We start from the raw sequence: 21,201 nt of genomic DNA, 5'->3' as shown, positions 1-21,201 counted from the left end.
ATGGGATTCATAGAGAAAGAAATGTAATCCTGTATCTTTTAATTCTGCAGCTCAAAGCAGATTTTCCCAAAGTGGCAACTTTTTAAAGCTTTCTTTCAGCTCTTATAACTTCTATGATTTCGTTTCTGGTTCAGTTTCTTATTTATACCTCGTATTGTATACTTTCTTGTTTTTCTTTGTTACGCTGGAGAATTTCCTCAAAAAGCCTTTTTTCATATGGAATATTGGGGGTAAAATTTCTGGGTCCATGTCTGAGTACAGTTTTAGTCTGCCCTCGCATCTGTTTGATAAAATGACTAGATATAGAATTCTTGGTCCAAAACAAATCCCCCTCTGAACCTCATTTGTTTCTAGTAATTGAGATTGATGCTAAGAATTGGTTCCAGTTCCCTTGTAAGATAGCCTGTTTATTCTGTCTGGAACTCTTTAAGATGTTTTTTCTTTATTCTCGGTGTTCTGATGAGGTGTGGGCCTTTACCCATTCATCCGTATCAATTTCAGTAGGTCAACCCCAAGATTCATATGAAATGCTTTTCTATTATTTTCTCTTTTTTAACTTTTTCTATTATGTCTCTTTTTAAATTTCAAGGTTTCTATTAGAAGGCTATTGGTCACTTTTAATCTCTTCATGATTCTGACTTACTTTTCTCTCATATATTTTATCTGTCTTTTTACTGCATGTTTTAAGATTTTCTCTTATTTTCTACCAGAGAAACAGCTTAATTTGTACCCTATTGGTTAATTTAATTCTATATTACAGTTTTCATATTTTCAACTGTTAAGCATTGTTTCTTATTCTCTGATTATTCTTTTTCATAGCAGCTCATTCCTATTTTATGGATATAATATTGTCTCAATTCCTTCTGAACTTACTTATTACAATATTGTTTTAAACTCCTCTGCCGTACTCTGAATTATCTGAGCTCAGTTCTTTGGTTTATCTTCTTCTTTCTTTGACATCCTATAGGTTTTCCTCAAATATCTTATGTTCCTTGGTTTTGGTTAACATTTTTGGAGGAAAACATTCCATACTTTTTTTATTCTAAAGTTGGGTAGAGAGAAGAGGAATGAAGTAAAAAACAGTTTAGTTTCTCTTCAGCACTTGTGTTAATTAACATTCAACAAATTCTTAATTATTCAGAAGAATCTGGGAATTTGTTTCCTACTCATAGAAGTGAGAGGGAGTAGAAGAAAAAGAATAGGATGTCTCCAAAGTAGCAAATTTGATTACCCTCAGACTTTTATCACCTGTAATCCAGGGTTCCTAATAGTTGTATATAAATCTAAGATACACCTTACTGACAATCTTAAAAGGCAGAAATCATCAACAATGAAAAATGCATATTTAGCATTTCTAAACTCTACTTAACATTTGTTGTCATTTTCAGAAACAGGTTCTTACTGCCCCATTGGGAATGAGTCAAACGATAAAAATCCTTGGTCCCTGGTTCTTTAAAGGGTCAGTTCAGCATGTGTAGGAGGAGGAACTGTCACTGGGAGAAGACTGGCACCTTCTTACCTGCTGCGTGGTGCTGGTGACAATGCCCTGCTGTAGGCGGTAGGCCTGCTCTTGAAGGTATTTTCTAGTCTCGTGATTCCGGAGAAGATAGTTTTCTATCTGGAAATTAAGCACATCTCTCTCAAGAACACATTTCGACTCAGCAGAGAGTAAAATCATAAGTGCAACAGCCAGTTGCTAAACTGAAGACCCAAGCAACTAATTCACACATCCTGCCAGGGCCTTGACCCCACAAAACGTATGAGATGGGGAAACTGGCTATTGTCGTGATGCATTATGGGTGTTTTTAGTTAGAAATTTCACTCGCAGGTAACCAGGGTAATTTTTATGTGACTCAGTAGTTGACAAAGATGAGCAAGTGTTTAATTGCCTGCAGGGTTAGAGACCCCTTTTAGTGACTTCTCATCACTTTCCTGTACACGATCGCAATCTTTCTCTCTCACAAATTTTTAACCACTGAACAGTTCAGAAGCTAAATAAATACCCCTACAGTGTATGGATGGTCCTTTCTGAACCCCTTGGCCTTATCCACCAGCACTCAGAAAATTCTTTATTTTAAGGGAAAAAGGGAGAAAATAGGTACAAAATTGGAAGGATACAGGCTGGTACAACTCAAAACCATATACCAATTTCCTTAATCCACCAGGTTTACATGTTTTCTCAAAAACAGGAATGCTTTTAGCAAAATTACCAAAAATAAGAAAATGGATTTCTACAGAAAATGAGAAATCTTGAAGTTGCTTGACAATCTATATTTTTATACATAGACAATGTTTTATGAAAAATTCAAACATACAAATGATAACTAGATTGAAATAAAGTATTGAAGAAGAACAATATACAATGGATATATAATACATTGAAAAATGTAAACTATTGATTATAATGAATACCTATTAATGTGTTTTTTTAAAGAATGATTGAGATGATTAAGTATGCCATCTATTTTTTTTCAGTTGTTGTTTTTATTTGTTTTCATAATGCAACTTAACCATTTGGCTTCTAATTTGTCACTACAGTTCCCTGGTTAAGAATTTCTAGTAACTGTGAGGCTTTCAGGATTATTACATTTTCATTTTCATTTTGCATATGCTAAAATGACTACTACTTAATGCCAATTAGGAATAATTAAAATATAGGCTATAATTATTATCATCCTTGGAAACCATAAAGCAGAACAAAATGTACCATTCTACTAAACATAAATGAAGATATTATAAAAAAAGATCCCTGAAACGAAGCATCATTAAAGTGACACATTAATACCATGACATTATATTACATTAATTTTCTCTTGCTGCTTCCCAAGAAGTCATCTCTTTCCAAGGTGACATTACCATCAAGGTAGAATGTCTTTGCTAAAAAAAGATTCTGCCTAAAATATGACAGGCACACTGCCACCCAGCTTTGGGTGATTTTGTTTTGTTCTTCTACATTTGGCCTCGTTAAGGCCTGGCCATGGGCCAGTTCTGAGAGCAGCTCGTTTATTCAGGAGGCTCAGCTCACACACAGGCAGTGCACCCAAGGCTGGCCCATGCGCTTCCAGGCCTTCCCCAGGTGCACCAACAGTGCTTCACAGACTGAGCCCGGAGGGAATATTTTAGAAAAAAAAATAAAATTCAAAGCTCATTTCTAAAAGCTAGTGCAAGGGGAAGGAAGAAAAACAATGCTTAAGTGTCCTTCATAACGGTGAAAGTTATTTGCTGAAAGTATTTGCATCTGGAAAGTTTACAAGGTAAACTTTCCTTCTGTGCACCATTAGAGACCAAGACAGAGAACCAGGACAGGACACGGGCCTGACTCAGGTCAAAAGGAAAGAGGAAGAGCCAAAAGTGTCATTAATCACATTTGCCAGTACCCCTGGGCAGCAGTGACCTGGGAGACAGTCTACAGTCAGTCAGACATCTTCAGTCTCATTGCTGAAAATAGCAGCAGCACAGAGGGCAAAAAAATTCTGTTTTAATAAAGGAATCTTATATTTAAAAAAAATAAAGATTGAGTATAGAATCACAATATTGTTTTTCAGTAGAGTAAAATTAAAGAGCCATAATTCTTCCAGAGGACAGTTCTGTTAAAATGAAAACTTGAGGGGCTTCCCTGGTGGCACAGTAGTTGAGAGTCCGCCTGCCGATGCAGGGGACACGGGTTCGTGCCCCGGTCCGGGAAGATCCCACATGCCGCGGAGCGGCTGGGCCCGTGAGCCATGGCCGCTGAGCCTCCGCGTCCAGAGCCTGTGCTCCACAACGGGAGAGGCCACAACAGTGAGCAGGCCCGCGTACCGCAAAAAAAAAAAAAACTTGAATATATAAGAGCATAGTTAAATACTATAGCGAAAAAAAAACAATAAATATGAGCTTTAAAGTCACCAATTTTCATTTAAAAAAGACACAACTTTTATAATTAATATATTTGTATACTCTGCATTTGCTCTTTGTTTCTTCTTTTAACCTCCCCTCTTTTTCTGCCTTCTCTGGTTTTAAGTATTGTATATGATTGCACTTTTCTCTCCTTTCTTAGAATATTAAGTATACTTCTTTATAAATATTTTAGTGGTTTCCCTAGTGTCTGCAATATACATTTACAATTCATCCAACTCCTCTTTCAAATAACACTGCAGTTGTCCCTTGAACAAACAGGTTTGAACTGCACAGGTCTGCTTATAAGTGGATATTTTTCAGTAGTAAATACTACAGCATACATGGTCCATGGTTGGTTGAATCCATGGATGAAGACAAGAAGGGCCAACTATAAGGTATACTCAGATTAAGCCCCATGCTGTCCACAGGTCAACTGTATACCGTTTCACAAATAGTGCAGGTACAGGTACATTATAAGGGAGTATCACCAATTTCTCCCTTTCACCCCTTGTAACACTGCTGTCTTAGAAAGTATTTCTTCTTTATTTTTGAAGGAAAATATTGCTACATACAGAATTCTAGGTTGCTGGGTTTTTTTTCAACACTTTAAATAAATATTTCACTCTACTTTCTTCTTGCTTGCATGCTTTGTGACTCAAAGTCTGATGTAATTCTTACCCTTATTTCTCAATATGTAAGGTATATTTTTCCTCTGGCTTCCTTCAAGATTTTCTCTGTCTTTGGTTTTCTGCAGTTTGAATATGATATGCCTACACATCATTTTTTTTTTGCGGGGGAGGCGGTATTTATCCGCTTGGTGTTCTCTGAGATCCCTGGATCTGTGGTTTGATGTCTGTCATTAATTTTGGAAAACTGTCAGTCATTATTACTTCAGACATTTCTTCTGTTCTTTTCTCTTTCTTCTCCTTCTGGTATTCCCATTACCAGGATGTTCAATGTTTTGTAATTGTCCCATAGTTCTGGGATCTTCTGTTCTTTTTTTCCCCCTATTCTTTTTCTCCTCTTTGCATTTCAATCTGGGAAGTTTCTACTGACATATCTTCAAGGTCAATGATTCCTTCCTCAGCTGTGTCCAGTCCACTGATGAGCTCATAAAAGGCATTTTTTTGCTTGTTACAGCATTTCTGATCTCTAGCATTCCCTTTCGATTTTTTTTTAGAGTTCCTGTCTCTCTGCTTTTATTACCTATCTGTTCTTGCTTTTTTTTTTTTTTTACTTTTTCCGTTAGAGCCCTTAACATATTTGATCACAGTTATTTTAAATTACCTGTCTGATAATTCTAAAATCTGTGTCATATCTGAGTCCGGTTCTGATGTTTGTCTCTTCATACTGTGTTTTTTCTTGTCTTTTAGCTTGCCTTGTAATTTTTTGTTGAAAGCCAGATATCATGTAGCTAGTAATAGGAACTGAGGTAATCATTCTTTTAATGTGAGGCTTTTATGTTCATCTGGCTAGAAGCTGAGTTGTGTTGAATGTCTGCTGTAACTGTATATGCCAGTTAATTTCTTCTATTGACCTTGTTTATGTCTCCCCTGCTGTTTTGGGGTTTCCCTAGAAATGCCTCCTTAAATAAAGTGTCTTACAGCTTTGCTTAGTTGTAATTCAGTGTTATTATAATTGATTTGTGATGGAAGTATAATACGGAGGGGAAGCATTCTATATAATCATACGATTAAATTTAGGCTTTTTTTTTTTTTTTTTTTAAACCAGGCCTGAGTCCCTGGACTGTGACCTTCAGAAGTGTTTCTTGGCCTTTTTTTTTTTCCTCCCTTATGTGCAACAGGAAGGCTGGAAGGGCTGCAGTGGTCTAACTGTTTTCTACTAGGTCAGATAAGGCTCTGGTAGAATAGTTTCTCTTGAGGGTAGGCCTTTGTTATGGAGAACAGCATGCTCTGAGTGTATTTCAAAATGGTTACTTTTTCCCTTCCCCCTGCCAGAAACAGGAGTGAATTATTCTCCTCCAATCTTCACTGTGATAACTTGGGTTCTTGTAACTAAAACCCATGCAAAGGTCAGGGCCTCCCTAAGACTAAGCACCTAGGAGTATTTAGCTTCTTTTTTTTTTTTTTTTAAGCTCTTAAACTAGTCCACACTAAGCCTCCAGCAATTCATCAATTACTGTTTAAGCATTCCTCTGAGTTACCAGCTCCATTAGCTTCTGCCCCTGGTAAGCTTTGATTCTCTGTGATTCTCTGTATTACCATCTCTCCAGTTTCCAGGGTGACAGTTTGCCTTGTAACCTCAATTCTCTGGCAGACCTAAGAAAAGTCACTGATTTTCTGTTTGTTAAGCTTTTTTTTTCCTTGTTGTGAGGATGGCAATGATGACTTCCAAACTCTTTACATGTCTAATCTGAAACCAGAAACCTTGTTTCTGTAGAATATGTCTTTTGTTATAAGCTGACTAATATCCTTTAGGAAAGTGTAAAGATATCGAACATTTGTATATTGCTTTACCGTCTACAAACTGCTTTTCACATATACCACCTCATTTGATCCTCATGGACACCTTAGGTAAATTACTTAATCACTCTGTCCTTCAGTTTTCTTATCTGTAAAATGAGCATATAACAGAACCTACCTCATGGGTTTGTTTTAAAGATGACAGATGTTAATTTATGTAAATCATTTAAAATAGTGTCAGGCACCCAGTATAAACTATATGCTAAGTGTCAGCTAAATACAGTTATTGTGTAGCTTTATTTTTTATGTAGATGGAGAAACTAAAGTTCAGAAAAATTAAATACATACTGAATTTACAACGCTGGGAAGAGTTTGATTTAGTCAGATCTTCTGAATCCAAACCTTAGATGGCTTCTTTTGCTACACCACAGCTTCCTCTCCCCTCCACTCCCAACCTTACTCCCTTTAATTCACTGAATGTCTAAAGAACATCCAAGCATGCATGCCAGGTACTGCACTAGCTTCTGAGAATAAAACAAGATGAAAAATATAGGCTCTGCCTTCAAAGAGCTCACAGTCGCTGGGAGGAAAAAAAAAAGAGGCAGGTAACTTAAAACAATGTCACAAGGCCAGTGACAGAGAGAACCACAGGAAATTGTAAGAAGACCACCTACCTAGCAGGGAAAAGGAACTCCAAGAAGTCTTCCTGGATGAACTGACCCTTGATTTCAATCTCAACAGATATGCACAGTAGTGGGGAAAGCACGAGTATCATCTAGAGTCCAGCAGTGATTCTCAAATGTTACAATCATCAGGACAACTCAGAAAAACACAGATGGCTAAGTCCCACCCCAGTTTCTGAGGCCCAAGAATGTGCATTTCTAACAAGTTCCCTGAGGTAGAGCAAAACAAAGACTAAGGGTTGGTAAGAGATGAAATTGGCGGTGAATAGGAGGCAGATCCTGGGCAGAAATTCATGATAAGTTAAGGAGATGAGGCTTTATCCTAAAAGCCACCAGGAGGAATGGATTGAACGTTTTAGTCTGATCAACTTCACCATGAAGGAAGATGGCTATTTTTGACTGCAGCATGGAAAACAGACAAGAGAATGTAATCATCCTGGTGAGAGAGGATGAGGTTTGAATAAAGGCATCTGTTATAGGAATAGAGGGAAGGAGAGTTAATGAAGAGATTTATGCGCTAGAATCAGTAAACTTGGTGACTGATTGGCTACAGAAGATATAGAGGGAAAAAAGTCAAGCTTAGGAGATTGGACAGAGGGTGGTACCACCAGATGAAAGAACAAAGAGGGAAGAAAGATTTAGAAGATTTCCCAAATAACATCATAATAAAGGTGGAGCAGGCTTCCTCAGATGGGAAATATTTGAGCACATCTAAAAGTAGAGAGAAAGGTAGCCATAACCATAGAACGAGAAGGATGAAGATAGGAAAGTGCGAGGAAATGACTCACAGGGCAAGTTTCCAGCACAGGGCAGAGATGTTGGGGTCAAAGGGACTGAAGATGGCTGGGCTTTGAAGGGGAAGGTACCCATCATCCTCTGGGGTTGCCAGAAAGGAGGTGGGCATGGGTGTGGATTCAGACACATTTATAGACAAAGGTGGTAAAGCGAGATCTCAGTAATGCCCTACATTTCTCGATGAAGAAGGAAGGGAAGGCTCTAGCTGTTGAGGATGAAGGGGATGAAGGTTGTGCTAGCTGTCATTCACTTGTACACATTCTCCAATGGACGAAGAGGGAGGTATCCATGCCTAAGTCTGGCACGTTGATGCTGTAAGAATGTTATTTTACTCCATTTAAATTTCATGACAAGTTCTAGTCTTTATTTTATTCCTCCCCCAGTCATGCATTATGCCAGTCATGATCCTAAGAATACAAGCTAATGTGAAAAAAGCTTTGTAAAAGACAAAGCACTGTTCGTATGTTCAGAATGTATTATTCACACAATTCCACTCAAATGTGAATTTATTATAATTAAGTTACTGATCCTTCAATACCTTCTGCAGAGCCTCTTCTGTTTTTTCAGGGTTTGTTTTTAAGGCTTGAGAAGCATCATACATAGGAATTGGCATAAATCTCAACGTGTAGTTCCTAGAAAAAGGAGAAAATGGTATGTTTATTTGAAAATAACTTCCTATTATCTTAGTTCAGCACCCTTTTAAAATCTGAAAAGAGTCGCCAGAGTGTCTTAGAAAATTCTAAACTACCGGACCATCTTAGGCCCCTCGACTGCAGGTAGGTGGTCCTACCACCTGTGCGACACCACAAGTGACCTCGTCGATTCACGCTGTCTACAAAACCTACGCAACTTGAAGGAATCTGGTTTTGTTGTTTTGCTTTCAGTTTTCAGTTACAGTAAGGACAGGATTTTCAAATTGGAACTGGAGAGATGGTCTGAGAGAAAGGCTGGGAAAAAAGTCCAGCATGAACTTGCTACTTGGATTTTAGTCACCGACAGATCTGAAGGTAACTTGATTACCACAGTGACAACGTGACAGACAGACCCGGAACAGTAGAGGAAAACCCCAAAATAGAACCAAAACATTTGCTCGCCAAGCCAAGGATGTGAGCATCCACAAAAACCATCTGTTCAGGCTCTGGGTTCCTTTAAATAACCAAGTCCAAGACCAGTGACTGTCTTTAGAAAACCTTCCTGCTGGCTCAACCACCTGACCTCTGCAGGGCCTGGCAGTGGGCACCCCAGATCAGCCCGAGTGCCCCAGGCTCTAGACACCAAGTAAAGCAACTGTGGAACTCTGGGTCTATGTAATACCTCACACGGCTGTTGCCCGGCTGATGAGACACAAGAATGCAAGGGTGAGTCATTTTTGCGTGAGAACTCTAGATCCGCACTCTGGCCTGTGTTCCTGAACTTGCTACGAAGTGCTGTGTGTCTGGATGAACACTCACACCTGCTCCCCTACCACAAACTCTAGACCTGGAGATGCCTCCTCTCTCCCAACCAAAATGCATCTGTTTCTACAAGACACTCAGGAAGAATGACCCTGTGGGCCACGTGTTGGCAACCGGTACCTAGGCATCCCACAGCTGGCTTGTTTCAGGTCTCTCAACAACAAGCAGCATTCATGGTGGAACTCTTATGGACAGTCAGGTGGCTTCTACTGGAAGAATAAATTAACAACTCATTCCTAAAATAGGTACTAATAATGAAGAAATAATAAAGAAAATAAACAGTCATCTTAATAAAAGCAGCCAATCTGGATGGTTACCTAATGGGAAAAAAAAAACTACTGTTCTTCATCCAGTCCAACTGACAAGATGGCTTAAAGTAAAATAATCAGCAAAGACAACGCTGTTATTTCTATGACTTTCATTTTTACCTTAGCTTTGTTTGAGCAAAATTGCTTTTGTTTGACTTAAGAGGAAGCAGCCAACTGAAATTAACAGATAATACGTCTCTTTTCGCAGCCTTGAAGCTTTTCTTTTCCCTCATCCACTTTTCATCATGCTTCAGACCAGTGTGGTTTATTTAAACCAAATGTGATTTCACACCATTGGCATCTTGTAGCACAGAGTACATAACAGACTGTGATCAGGGAGTTCTACTTTCAATCTGGAAACGTGGAGTGTTGAGGCTGCATCCTCTTGGCTTCTCACAAAGACCTGCCTGGGCTGGCAGTCTGCAACATCATTAGAGTGGCAGCTGTGCTGTGAGCACCCAAATGCAGCAATCTGTAAATATATGTTTCCACTCAAAGGTTCTGTGTGCAATGGGTGTAATTACAGGAGGTTCTGCAGTCACAGAAGTCTCCCGGCAGAAGTGGCCATGACGACTGATGGCATAAGCTGCCTTATCCGTGTTTAGCGATGGCTGGTGGTGGCAGCAACTTTGACTTCCTGGCTAAAGGAGAACCACGGGATTTAGAACTGAAGCCACTTAGAGATAATTTACTGTGATTTCTCACTTTATAAAAGAAAAATTCATCAATGAGGTGAAATGATCATAGGCTCAAGATCATAGGCTTATTGGTGACAGAGCTGGGGACTGAATGGAGGGCTCCTAATTCCAGGTCTAGGCTTTTATCCAGGTCATCATGTTGGGCATGACAGCTCCACCTGAGGGGCCGTGCATGCAGGAAAACACAGAATAATGAGCACCCCCTCCCCCTCCTAAAAGGCCCAACTTCTATGCTACTGGCCCCTAATTTCCCTCCTACATTTTGTAACCTGTCGTTTTTAATGCTATAAATCTGCTTTGATCATTTCTACCATTAGAATACAATAGGAGGATTGAAAAGCTCAGAAAGAACCAGATTTCTAGCATTTTTTCAGCCACGTTTGTATTCTTCTTTCCTCACTTAGTTTACTGGGAAAGTAAATTTGACAATAAATAATAGTTGCAGACTTTAGTTACGAAGGTAATTTTAAAAAAGCCTTTTACAGGAATGAGACCAGTGAGCCCTGGTCTTGCCATTTCCTCAATTTCATTTTTATTTTCTGGACCTCAGCTTTCTTCTCACCACTGGATTCAGAGTTGTCATCCTGGGCAAAAAAAGTGAGATCCAGTGGAAGGAGATTTAAAACCACAAGGAGAAAGAAGCAAGGTGACCGCTGTGTAGCACCCTCCACCCCACCCCCCTGCAACCATGATCTTGTGTGTTCTGTGGAATAAGCATCTCTGCTCTCATTTTATAGATGAAGAAACTCACACCAGAGGAAAGTCAACGTTGGTCTTCCCAGGTCCCATGGCTGGTTAGCAGGAGACTAATCAGACCCAGATCTTCTGATTCCCAATCTACTGCTACTTGTATTACCCCACAGAGACACAAACACCATTGGTTCTTTTCTATTTTTCTAGACAGAAGTCCTAAGTAAAACTTACTTTTCCATAGCAACAGCTATATCTTGAAAGCCTTGGGCAGTAATGTTGTTCTTGTCCCATATAACAGTCCTGTTTGGAAACCAAATCACATAAATGATCAGATACTTAAGAATGGAGGAAATGATTCTCCCATTGCAGGTAAATCTCTTATAGGCAACACTGTCTAGGTATTTTAGTACAATGAGCAAGGAATAATGTTCAGCTTTGTTTCAAACAAACATTTCCCCCAACATTAGATTCCAAAGCCATTCTCTGCTCAAGTACTATGAAAAAAACCATACTTAAAAGCAACAGCACACACATTAACTTACCACTAAGTCACCTAATGCTTTGCTAGCCAGAAAGCCCTATTTCCCTGATATTCTCCCAACAGATTCTCCAAACAGCATTCTAGTATTCAAGTCTGAGGCTGAAGTGATTTATACAAGAGGCTAAACAGTCTCACGTCCAACAGAAAGAATTCCAGATACTGAGACTTTTTTCTCTTCTAAACAACTAGAGGGACAAAGTGGTCATATTTTCTGACATTTCATCACTGCCCTGACGTGATATGATCAGCAGTCCCAGCAACTGAGTTCGCTCTGCTGATAAAGCCTCAGTTACTCTAGGAGGTGGTTTACTTTTTAAATACAAAATCTATTTTGGAAGAAAAGTACGACTTTCCTTTCAGAATGTGAATACTTCGGAAGTACTGTAGGATTTGTCGATTCACCTGACACATGAAATGCCTTTTATTTGTCTGAACGCTCCCAGGCTCACAACCTCTAATTGCTTTCTTTCTCTTCCTAACCTCAACGACCTTCTTCACGTACACAATGACCTTCAAAGAAACTGCGGCAGATTTTCGCTTTTGCCTTCAGTTTAGACGGAAGGTGCGGGCTCTGCCTTGCACTGGGAAGCAAGGGAAACAGCCAGAAAAAGCCCTCGAGGAGCAGCGTGAATTATTAACTCTTCCTTCACCAGACTGCCGGGCTAGGTAGCAACTGGGTCTCTCTGAACGATGGATGGTAAACATGGTTACCAGATAACTAGTCCCTAAGAGAAGTGGTTACTGCATAGCTCATCCTTAAGAAAAGCCATGCTTGGGAAGCACTACGGATGAAAACCACTGAACAGAAGAGTTAGCATCCAGTACAAACTTGCCTTTGACACAGTGGACTTCATGGATCCCTTGGGTTTTAGGTCTTTATGTCGCAGGAGTGGGAAGGGAAGATAAGACGCTGGGCTCACAACCAAGTACAGGGAAGCCCCTCGTGTTATTCCTCCAGTCTTCCCAGCTCTGCCCCCAAACCCCTCCTCTGCTGCCCCCTGCCTTTCCGGACACATCAGTCAGCTGCCAATGCTGCTGTGAAATGGGAAACTGCGATGGTTCTCAGCCGGGTTTACCTCATAGTGGAAATCTTTAAGACAGCAGTTTGAAGGAATGACTGTGTCTAAATTTGGGAACACCCTCCTCCATATTTTGAAAAAAGACTTGAAGCTGTCGCTTCTGCTCCCCAGCTGGTCGCCTGGGAAACTCAGGCCTCACACGAACACAGCCGGCCCCCCCCAGTGGTTGCTGGGTCAGACCCTCTTCCAGACCTCCCTTTGAACCAGCATCCACTCCTCGGGGCCGAGGGCCCGGCCTGCGTACCTGAGCTTGGTGTTGATCTGCAGCGCTTTGGCCAGCATCTTTGCCCCCATGTCCCCCATGCCATTCCCACTGATGTCCACTGTGGTCAGGGAGGTGTTGCTTCCCAGGGCATTGATGATGATGGTGACCTCGTTCTTGAGTTTCGAGTCAGCCAGGGACAAGGACTGCAGAGGCTGTGGAGGGAACACCAGGCAGCGCTCACACAGTGTTGTCAGAGCTGCTGCCGCTCGCTGGGACCCACTTCATGGAGAACCATCAGGGGAGGGACCCACCGCACAAACACAAAGTGCCTCATTTGGAAACTTCTGGCCAAAAGATACTGATGAATGGGACCTGAAGGTTCTGGACCCTTGGAGTCAAACATGAAGAGCTTGTGTCTTAATGTTGAATATCAGCCACCTCTCTTCTAAGGGAAGCTGTGGAAAGATACCCAGAGTGGCGGATGCCAGCTCTTCTGAAGTGGAGGATGGGAGGAAAGAAATAAAAATACTACACAGAAACGTCTGCACTTCAGTATGGCAACACTATCCCTTGACCCATTTTATTTCTATGCAAGGTAGAAGGACGTCTTAAAATACTAGTAGAGGAATACTAGTACTAAATTACTAGAAGTAGTAAATGCAAAATAAAACCCAGCCAAGATCAATAATAACTGACATTTATTGAACACTTAACCACTATTTAAGCTTTTTACATATATTTACTCATTTAATCCTCCCAGTAACCCAATACTTAGGTATTATTATATTAGGTATTGTTATCCCTACTTCTCAAGTAAGAAACAAAAGGTTAAGTGATTCAACCAAGGTCACACAGAAAGTAGCTGAACAGGAACCGGACAGACTGGTTACAGATTTTGTGTTTTCAGCTCCTACACAACATTGCCCTTATTGGCTTATCCTAGATCTTTTTGATCCTCACTCTTAGCTTTGTCTTATAAGATCCAATCAAAAGACACACTTACAATTTAAAAACAAAAAGTCAAATGTGTGTGACCTTTTCATTACTGTAAGCTGTGTGGTGAACCCAAGCCAATCCACTCACTGTCTATTTAAACCAGAGACTGAGAGCCCTCTGCCTGGAGGCATGTTTTGTTTGGCCTACAGAGTATCTGACCAAAAAAAAAAAAAAAAAAAGAATGGGCTCCCTACTTACACCCAGCTCACACGTGTTTATGTCACCTTCCTAGCCCTGTGGGTATTTAAATTGCAATCCCTGATTACAGCCATAACTGAATTAATGAGGTGGTGCGAATTCCAGGACTTAAGCCAAGGTTGCTCTAAAAGTCAGAACTAAGACTTCTCCAGGGGATTTGGATGCCTTCTGGGTTGCCTGCGGTGGTCTACACTGGCCCAGCCGTATTCAACAACTGTACATGCTAACTCCATGAGCAGTTCGGACATTACAGGAGATGGATGCTGGAAGCAGCTTCTAGGATCATCTATGACCAGGTTCCATGGTGGCCCGTGGGACTGGGGTTCTTGAGATGTGCCTAGGTGGTCTGTAGGACCCCCGCACAAATCGTGGGGTGTATTCGTGTCCACTTAACCACTGAACATGGACTTCTAATAGAACACCTGTTCCAGGCACATCTGCCAAAAGGCTCAGGAGGCAGAATGAGAGTGTTGACAGTTTCAAGACTCGTATGTCCACAAACTGGCATTATGCATTTGGTTCTACTTTTCCCGACTGATTGTCCTTATTGTCCAAATTTGACCATGTTTTCTAAACGTAATACATCTATGGTAAAATCAAAAGGTAATATTATATAAATTAGAATCAAATTTCTTAAGGTTAAATGGCATAGTAAGTGCTAAGTCAATTAAAACCTCAGCCCAAAAGCCTGCATAATCTTAGACTCAGGCAGGTTTAGGGAGGGAGCTTCAATTTTCTTAAGAGTCTACGTTCCAGTAGATAGAAAAAAAAACGAAAAATGCTTCAGACTCAGAAAACTTCATGTTTTAAATGAAAACATAAGCAATGCTGCGTTAATAAAAAGCTGTAATCGCATCTCCCATCATTTCAATAAGCTCTATTCAATGCCTACAAAAATGACACATTACAGCTTCTTCCTCATACTGGAAAACTGCCAAGTCTCCAAGCTGGACAGCACCAATTCCAGTACTATATTCAAACCCTAATACACCCCAGTTAACACTTAAAAGTAATAGGCAGAGGCATTAATGCGAACAGAACAGCCGGAATTGCATGCATATTTATAAGGTCATCCCTTCCTGATTTACTGCACTTCCAGGTAACATTACTATTTGAAATCTTACTATTCCTGTTCATAGCTGAACACGCCTAATCTGACAATCTGTCTCCTTGCTACAGGGACTCCCAGGACAAACACATACTGTTGTATTGTTCACAACACAGGTTTGTATGTAATACTTCAGAACAAGAGTCCCTGTCATCTTGGCCCCTCAGTGTTACCGTCCCTCGAATCTGGGAGCAGCAGCCTGACAACCACTGTCTAGAGCTGAAGGTGACACGGGAGCCCGTGCGTCTAGCTTGTCCAAGTGAACATACTGTGCAATATCGGGAGAATGAAGTATTCTACACGCTGTCTAAGAATAAGCTCTACAGACACAAGGTCAGAATGTAAAAAGCAAAGAGTTTACTTTTTATATGTAGAAACCTTTAAAAAAATAAAACCGAAAAATGAGCCCAATGGCGCCAGTTATGTGGAATTTTTATAGTCACAAGACTGAACTCCTAATCATTTTAAATAGTTTTGCACATTACTGATTCAGAAGTAGAAAAAGAATAAAAAGAATGTAATTACTTATTGAAAAAGCCACCTACTTTTCTGTGACATGAACATAAAAGGCTTTTCACTGTACATTATTCGCGGCAACTTTTCAAATTTATAACAGAGTTCACATTTTTGTAGCAGACTTTACCATCTGCGAATATGTTTTTAGGTGTACTTTAAATATCAAGATTATCTTTGAGTAAGAGACTTTGAAAATTATAGGAACAGAGTTTGAAGACCCTCGTGTAATAAGCAAAACATAAAATTAAGAAATATATTTTTCATAACATATAAATTTTCCTGAAATATGTGCTAAGGAACAAATATTTGGGAATGATTATTAAATATGATTCTGCAGGGCTTCCCTGGTGGCGCAGTGGTTGAGAGTCCGCCTGCCCATGCAGGGGACGTGGGTTCGTGCCCCGGTCCGGGAAGATCCCACATGCCGCGGAGCGGCTGGGCCCGTGAGCCATGGCTGCTGAGCCTGCGTGTCCGGAGCCTGTGCTCTGCAACGGGAGAGGCCACAGCAGGGAGAGGCCCGTGTACCGCAAAAAAAAAATATATATATATATATATATGATTCTGCAATACTGGCTTCCCCAACCTTTTAAAACTGGGCCAGTACTAGGAAATCAAAATCTCAAATACAGCAGGGTGGTATAAAGTCAAATTAAATATGTAAAACAAACTGCATGATTCTGAAAAGTGTAAATTACATTCTAATTATGCCTCTAACTTTAATAACCCAGTATAAGAGTACAAAATATGGGGTTTATTAGCAAATGAGGACAAAGAGAAGTGTCTGAATTCAATTAAATAATAATGAGTTTCATTTCTAGTCCACAGGTTGGAAATTATATCCACACAATGAAGAGGCAGGACAACAGAATTTTCTCCTGCCCTGCAGGTCAGAGCTCCACAAAGAGATGTGGGCAAGGGTAAGCAAGGAAAAGTACCCGTCTCCATCTCTCCTGACCGCATGGCTTCCTCCAAAAATTTAGCTTACAGTTATAGTAGAATTTGCTACAACCCTGTGTGAATTCAAAATGGGAAATGATACTTTTTGCTTTTAAAGATTTTTTTTTTGATGTGGACCATTTTTAAAGTCTTTATTGAATATGTTACAATATTGCTTCTGTTTTACGTTTTGGTTTTTTGGCCGCGAGGCATGTGGGATCTTAGTTCCCCCACCAGGGATTGAACCTGCACCCCCTGCACTGGAAGGCAATGTCTTAACCACTGGACTGCCAGGGAAGTCCCGAAATGATACTTTTTTTAAATGTGACATATCTCACATGATTAATACAGGAAATCACTCTTATAACCTACAAAAGTAGCTATCACCAAACATGAATAATATGAATCTTCATTATACAAATTGATTTGGATTTTAGGAACCATAAAAGCTCTTTGGTGGCTGAATAGGACTAAGATAGGAAAGGGACAAAATCTTAAAGAGCATCAGTAAAATATAAGATGTGATGCACCAGGTTTAAATGAAAGGAATTAATGGTAGAGCGCTTCTCACTTTGTCCATAAAATATCTTCCTTTATCCTAATGCATTTCTAAGGGCAGCCAAATAGGATACTATGTGAAATTAAATTTCTTTACCCTGAACCGAGTCTTAGCCAGGAACAACTAAAGGGAATTAAAATAGAAGAAGGATTATTAGAGCTCTAGACACAATTTAAGATGGGGGACAACTTTCTTAGTCTCTTGTAATTCTGCATAATTACCAGATGAAATTCAAATTAGCAACATGATGCTTCTCAACATGATAGAAGGTTATAAAGTCAACGAGAGAGTAAAAATTCACACTTGCAGATTAGTGTATTAGCTGAAGCTAGGAAGTAGTAAGGCTTACTAAAAGATGGGCTTAGGAGTCAATGTACACGTCTTTTCATCTATCAGTTACAATCTTCCTTTAATTAGTGATAAGCTGAATAAAGTGAAAGTAGGTAAATTTTAAGTACACTCTAAAACTGTACTAAAGCATAAATATTTATTGCACTTAAAAACAATAACAATAGAAAATGTATACAGAGATAAAATTATCTGAAAGCGTATCTGCATTAACCCAGCAGACATAATTCGTAAGGACAGCAACAAATGGCAGATTTTAGGCAAGAGTGTTAAAAATAATACTCACTGATTCTTCATCTTGAATCATCTGTACTAAGTTGTCCAACACAGGTGTCAGATTTCTAAAGAGATTTTAAAGATGTGGACAGTGGAATCAAATCAAAAGCTTTCAGGAGGCTGGTTATTTTCATCATTGTCATATAAAAAATGCAAAACTCTTACTTGGATTTCATATTATTAAAATTTTTGCCTAACGCCAGGTGTTGTATGGATCTGTTTTTACTGAGCCACACTATTAGGGTAGATAGGTCAGATTCTAAACCTGGAAAGAATCAGAGTAAATGGAGAATCAACACACATGTGGATAAACAAATTCTCAGGTGCAGCACAATTAAACAAAGGTGCAAGGCAGTGGATGACTTTCTGTACTGTCCCGAGAGTCCTGAGATGCTAATCCTTTTTCCCCCAACCCCCCGCCAAAGGTACTCTGTGTTCTCTTATTTCACAGGGATAAACTCATTCTCCACAAAGACTTACCTAAATCTCTTACGCAATCAGTGGCTAAATAAAGTCAACAAGGAATGGGGAGGCATGAGAGCAGAAAATTTCATCTCTCCCCATCCCTTTGTGAAAGAAGATTCTGACATACTGTTCACTGGGAGGTAACCGCAGTTAAAGTTGTCTATGCAAATTCATACTGCATTCTTGTCTATGCAAGTTCATACGCACATGTTAATGTAACCAGTAGAAATAAAGCTAATGAAACAAGTTTCTGAATAAATAAACAAGACCTCAATTTTATTACCACTAAGCATGCAAAAGGTTGGACTCAGATCTTTATCAATGTATTGATGACAAGTTTTTTTTTGTTTGGTCTGAATTGTTTTACTGCATAGACTTTTCATTTTTGGCCATGGAAAAATCTTAGTAAGACTCTGGCACAGAATTATTCCATAGATAAACTCTGTTAAATTAAAAGGTCCTCTAGTCAAGAAGTGAAATAATTTTATTAAGGTGTCATCTAGATTGGGCTAGAAGATTATTTTCCCTTTACCAACTTGCTTCAAATAACATTTCTATGTCTTTTCTTCTCTGATTTCTGACTTACCATTATCGGAGATGTCTAGGCTGGTGATGTTGTGGATTTCGGCGATGCAGCCTTCTAATACCTGCGCACCTCCAGATCTCAGCTAGAGAAACACAAACCAAACAGGTAAAGTGATCACTGGAGGGGTAAAGCCAAAAAAATGAAAAATAGGAGATATAGTCTCAAACTTAGCACCAAAGAAAAAGTGAAAACTTATCAACTCCAAAAAAGCTATCATCAGTGTAAAAAGCTAATCACTAGTCATTATATGGTTTCCCATCTCACGTAAGTCTGAAAATCATTAGAAAAAGAATCAGAAGACAGAGGCCACTCCCCATCACCATTGCCAAGATGGTCTCCGTCAACACACAAGAATTTTCTTCATTTCTGACTTTTGGAAAGCTAACAAATCCCTTTTATACATTAGAAACTGCTACTATTTTATTTGATTATTACAGATTTCAAGGTATAACTCTCCACCATGTAGCAGCAAAACAACCAAAGGAGACAGTAAAGACCTATAAAACCCTTTTCATCTTTTCCCATAAAACCAAAAGCATATTTTACAGAGGTCAGAGTATTTTTGTTTTCCGTTCAGCAACTATCTGAGTTCCTACTATGTGTAAAACACTGTGCAGGATGCAGTTTCCCAAGCTGTGGCCCTTCGTTCAGTAAACTTACGATCTAATAAGGGAAAAGAAATTCATTTATTGGGAAGCTACCATATGCCAAGGAACATGGTAGTTTCTCTATTCACTTAAGAAAATTTAAATTTATGTAAAAATTCTACACCAAATTGATAATACTTTCTACTTGTTCAAGTTTTGATGTAAACATTTAAAGAATCCTTATTTCACTATTTTAGATGAAATATGTCTGCGGTACTCTGGACCAAACCCTGCCAATTTCCCTGGCTGCTTACATGTTAAGTAGAATTTTGCACAGATCTTTGGAATTGCTTTATTCAGGAGTATTTCAGCTGGAGTGTTTAAATTCAGTCCTTTCTACTTTTTCAGGTGACAGCAGGTCACGGTGAGGTGCCTGATGTGAACTCTGACGGGGAGTGTCACACAGAGGCAGACCTCCCCAGGAGGCTGGTCTACACGCTTCAGGGAAACCAAGGCCAACCAACTCCACAGCTGCAGGGCTACGAATCCAGTGTGTGGAGCTATGGCCATTTTTATTATATTTTTGCCAAAGTACTGGTTTATGATTGGCTGTAAATTTTAAAACAACAACCAGGTTCTTCACAAATAGATTTGAGAAACACTGTTCCAGGTCACAGTTCGTTAATATCTGAAGAAGTGAATGTTATATGTAGACTATGTCAACATTAAAGCAAGAAATAATTTAGGCAAACACTTCCAAGGAATATAATTTGATTTTCAGCGCGTGAAAAAAATTATGCTTTTGAGAAGACAAACGTAAGTTTTTACAGTTTCATTATTTGCTGTTAGTGATTTCTCTGTTGAGAAGTCAAATTTCTACAACAAAATCTCTACTTCTTATCATAATGTATAGTAAAAATAGTCCATTTGCAAAAACGGAAAATAAAGGTGAGATTTCAGTGCTCAATTCTGTTTATTTTACAAATACTCCTGACTGATACTTGTAGCATATACTAACATTTTCCAATACTAAAAAATGTCAACATACCCTAATTTATTGATTCATAAAGTACTTACACAATGGCCAAGCTAAGGAAAGCCCAAGGAGAAAAAACAAAAAATGTTAAGTAAGCAGAATAAGAACAGAGAAGTAGACGTCTATCAACACACGATGTAAAAAGGCAGAGTCAGAAAAAACACTTCAACTAAAATAAACTCCCAAAACAAAAATCCAAAACTTAAATAAGAAAATAACTGACCTTCAGTCACAAGAACATTCGATTGAACTCACAGGTTATTAGATGCCTAAAATTCCCCCAAAGCTTAAGGCTTTCCCAAAACAGTAAAAGCTTTTCCATTACTGTAAATGAAAATCCTTTTAAACAAATTTGCATAATTAGAGGCTGTGTCTGCATGTATGCATGTGAAACTGGTTTTAAATTACCCTCATTTGGATCCCACACACCAGCGTTATTTAAAAAGAATGCAAGATCAAAGAGGAGTAAATGTGACTGAATCACTCAATACTTTTTGAAATGTTAAAAATAAAATCACATTTCTTTCAAGAGAGAAGTGTGGTCTCACTCAAGGAAGGTGGAATATTTCAGCTGTTACTCATAGTTCTAAGTGAATAGGTTCTATCTAATACAAAAACATCCATCATGGGTACAGAAACAAGGAAACTATAATCTAGAGAACTTTTAATAATTCATTTTCCTTCCTCAAGAGCACTGGCCATTTAAAAAGAGGTGGCAAATATTACAGGTTTAAATATAAAATAACCTCCCTATTTATCACTTGTCCTCTATAGGGGTTCCATTTTTAATGAAAAAATAATTTCCATCCTGGGAAATTTTCTCACATGAAACTGT

At 39.2% G+C, this 21,201-nt stretch overlaps 1 protein-coding gene across 10 annotated transcripts in view; it reads right to left on the bottom strand.

Annotated features, from left to right (window-relative positions):
* CARMIL1 (capping protein regulator and myosin 1 linker 1) overlaps positions 1 to 21,201 on the bottom strand; it is a 317,492-nt gene that overhangs the window by 81,740 nt on the left and 214,551 nt on the right. For 9 of the 10 annotated variants that reach the window (XM_067752167.1, XM_067752164.1, XM_067752166.1 and 6 more), the window contains exons 18-24: positions 18,744 to 18,825; positions 17,858 to 17,957; positions 17,703 to 17,757; positions 12,795 to 12,967; positions 11,162 to 11,230; positions 8,316 to 8,409; positions 1,520 to 1,618 (exon numbers count right to left, since the gene is read on the bottom strand). In XM_067752167.1, the coding sequence (XP_067608268.1) occupies positions 1,520 to 1,618; positions 8,316 to 8,409; positions 11,162 to 11,230; positions 12,795 to 12,967; positions 17,703 to 17,757; positions 17,858 to 17,957; positions 18,744 to 18,825 (672 nt within the window). The remainder of the gene's footprint in view (positions 1 to 1,519; positions 1,619 to 8,315; positions 8,410 to 11,161; positions 11,231 to 12,794; positions 12,968 to 17,702; positions 17,758 to 17,857; positions 17,958 to 18,743; positions 18,826 to 21,201) is intronic. The other variant, XM_067752161.1, reaches the window with a different exon arrangement.

This window comes from Pseudorca crassidens, chromosome 10, assembly GCF_039906515.1.
Source record: "Pseudorca crassidens isolate mPseCra1 chromosome 10, mPseCra1.hap1, whole genome shotgun sequence".
Classification (NCBI taxonomy): Eukaryota; Metazoa; Chordata; class Mammalia; order Artiodactyla; family Delphinidae; genus Pseudorca; species Pseudorca crassidens.
The sequence above is the reverse complement of the archived record's forward strand: the minus strand, read 5'-3'. Positions and strand labels throughout refer to the sequence as shown.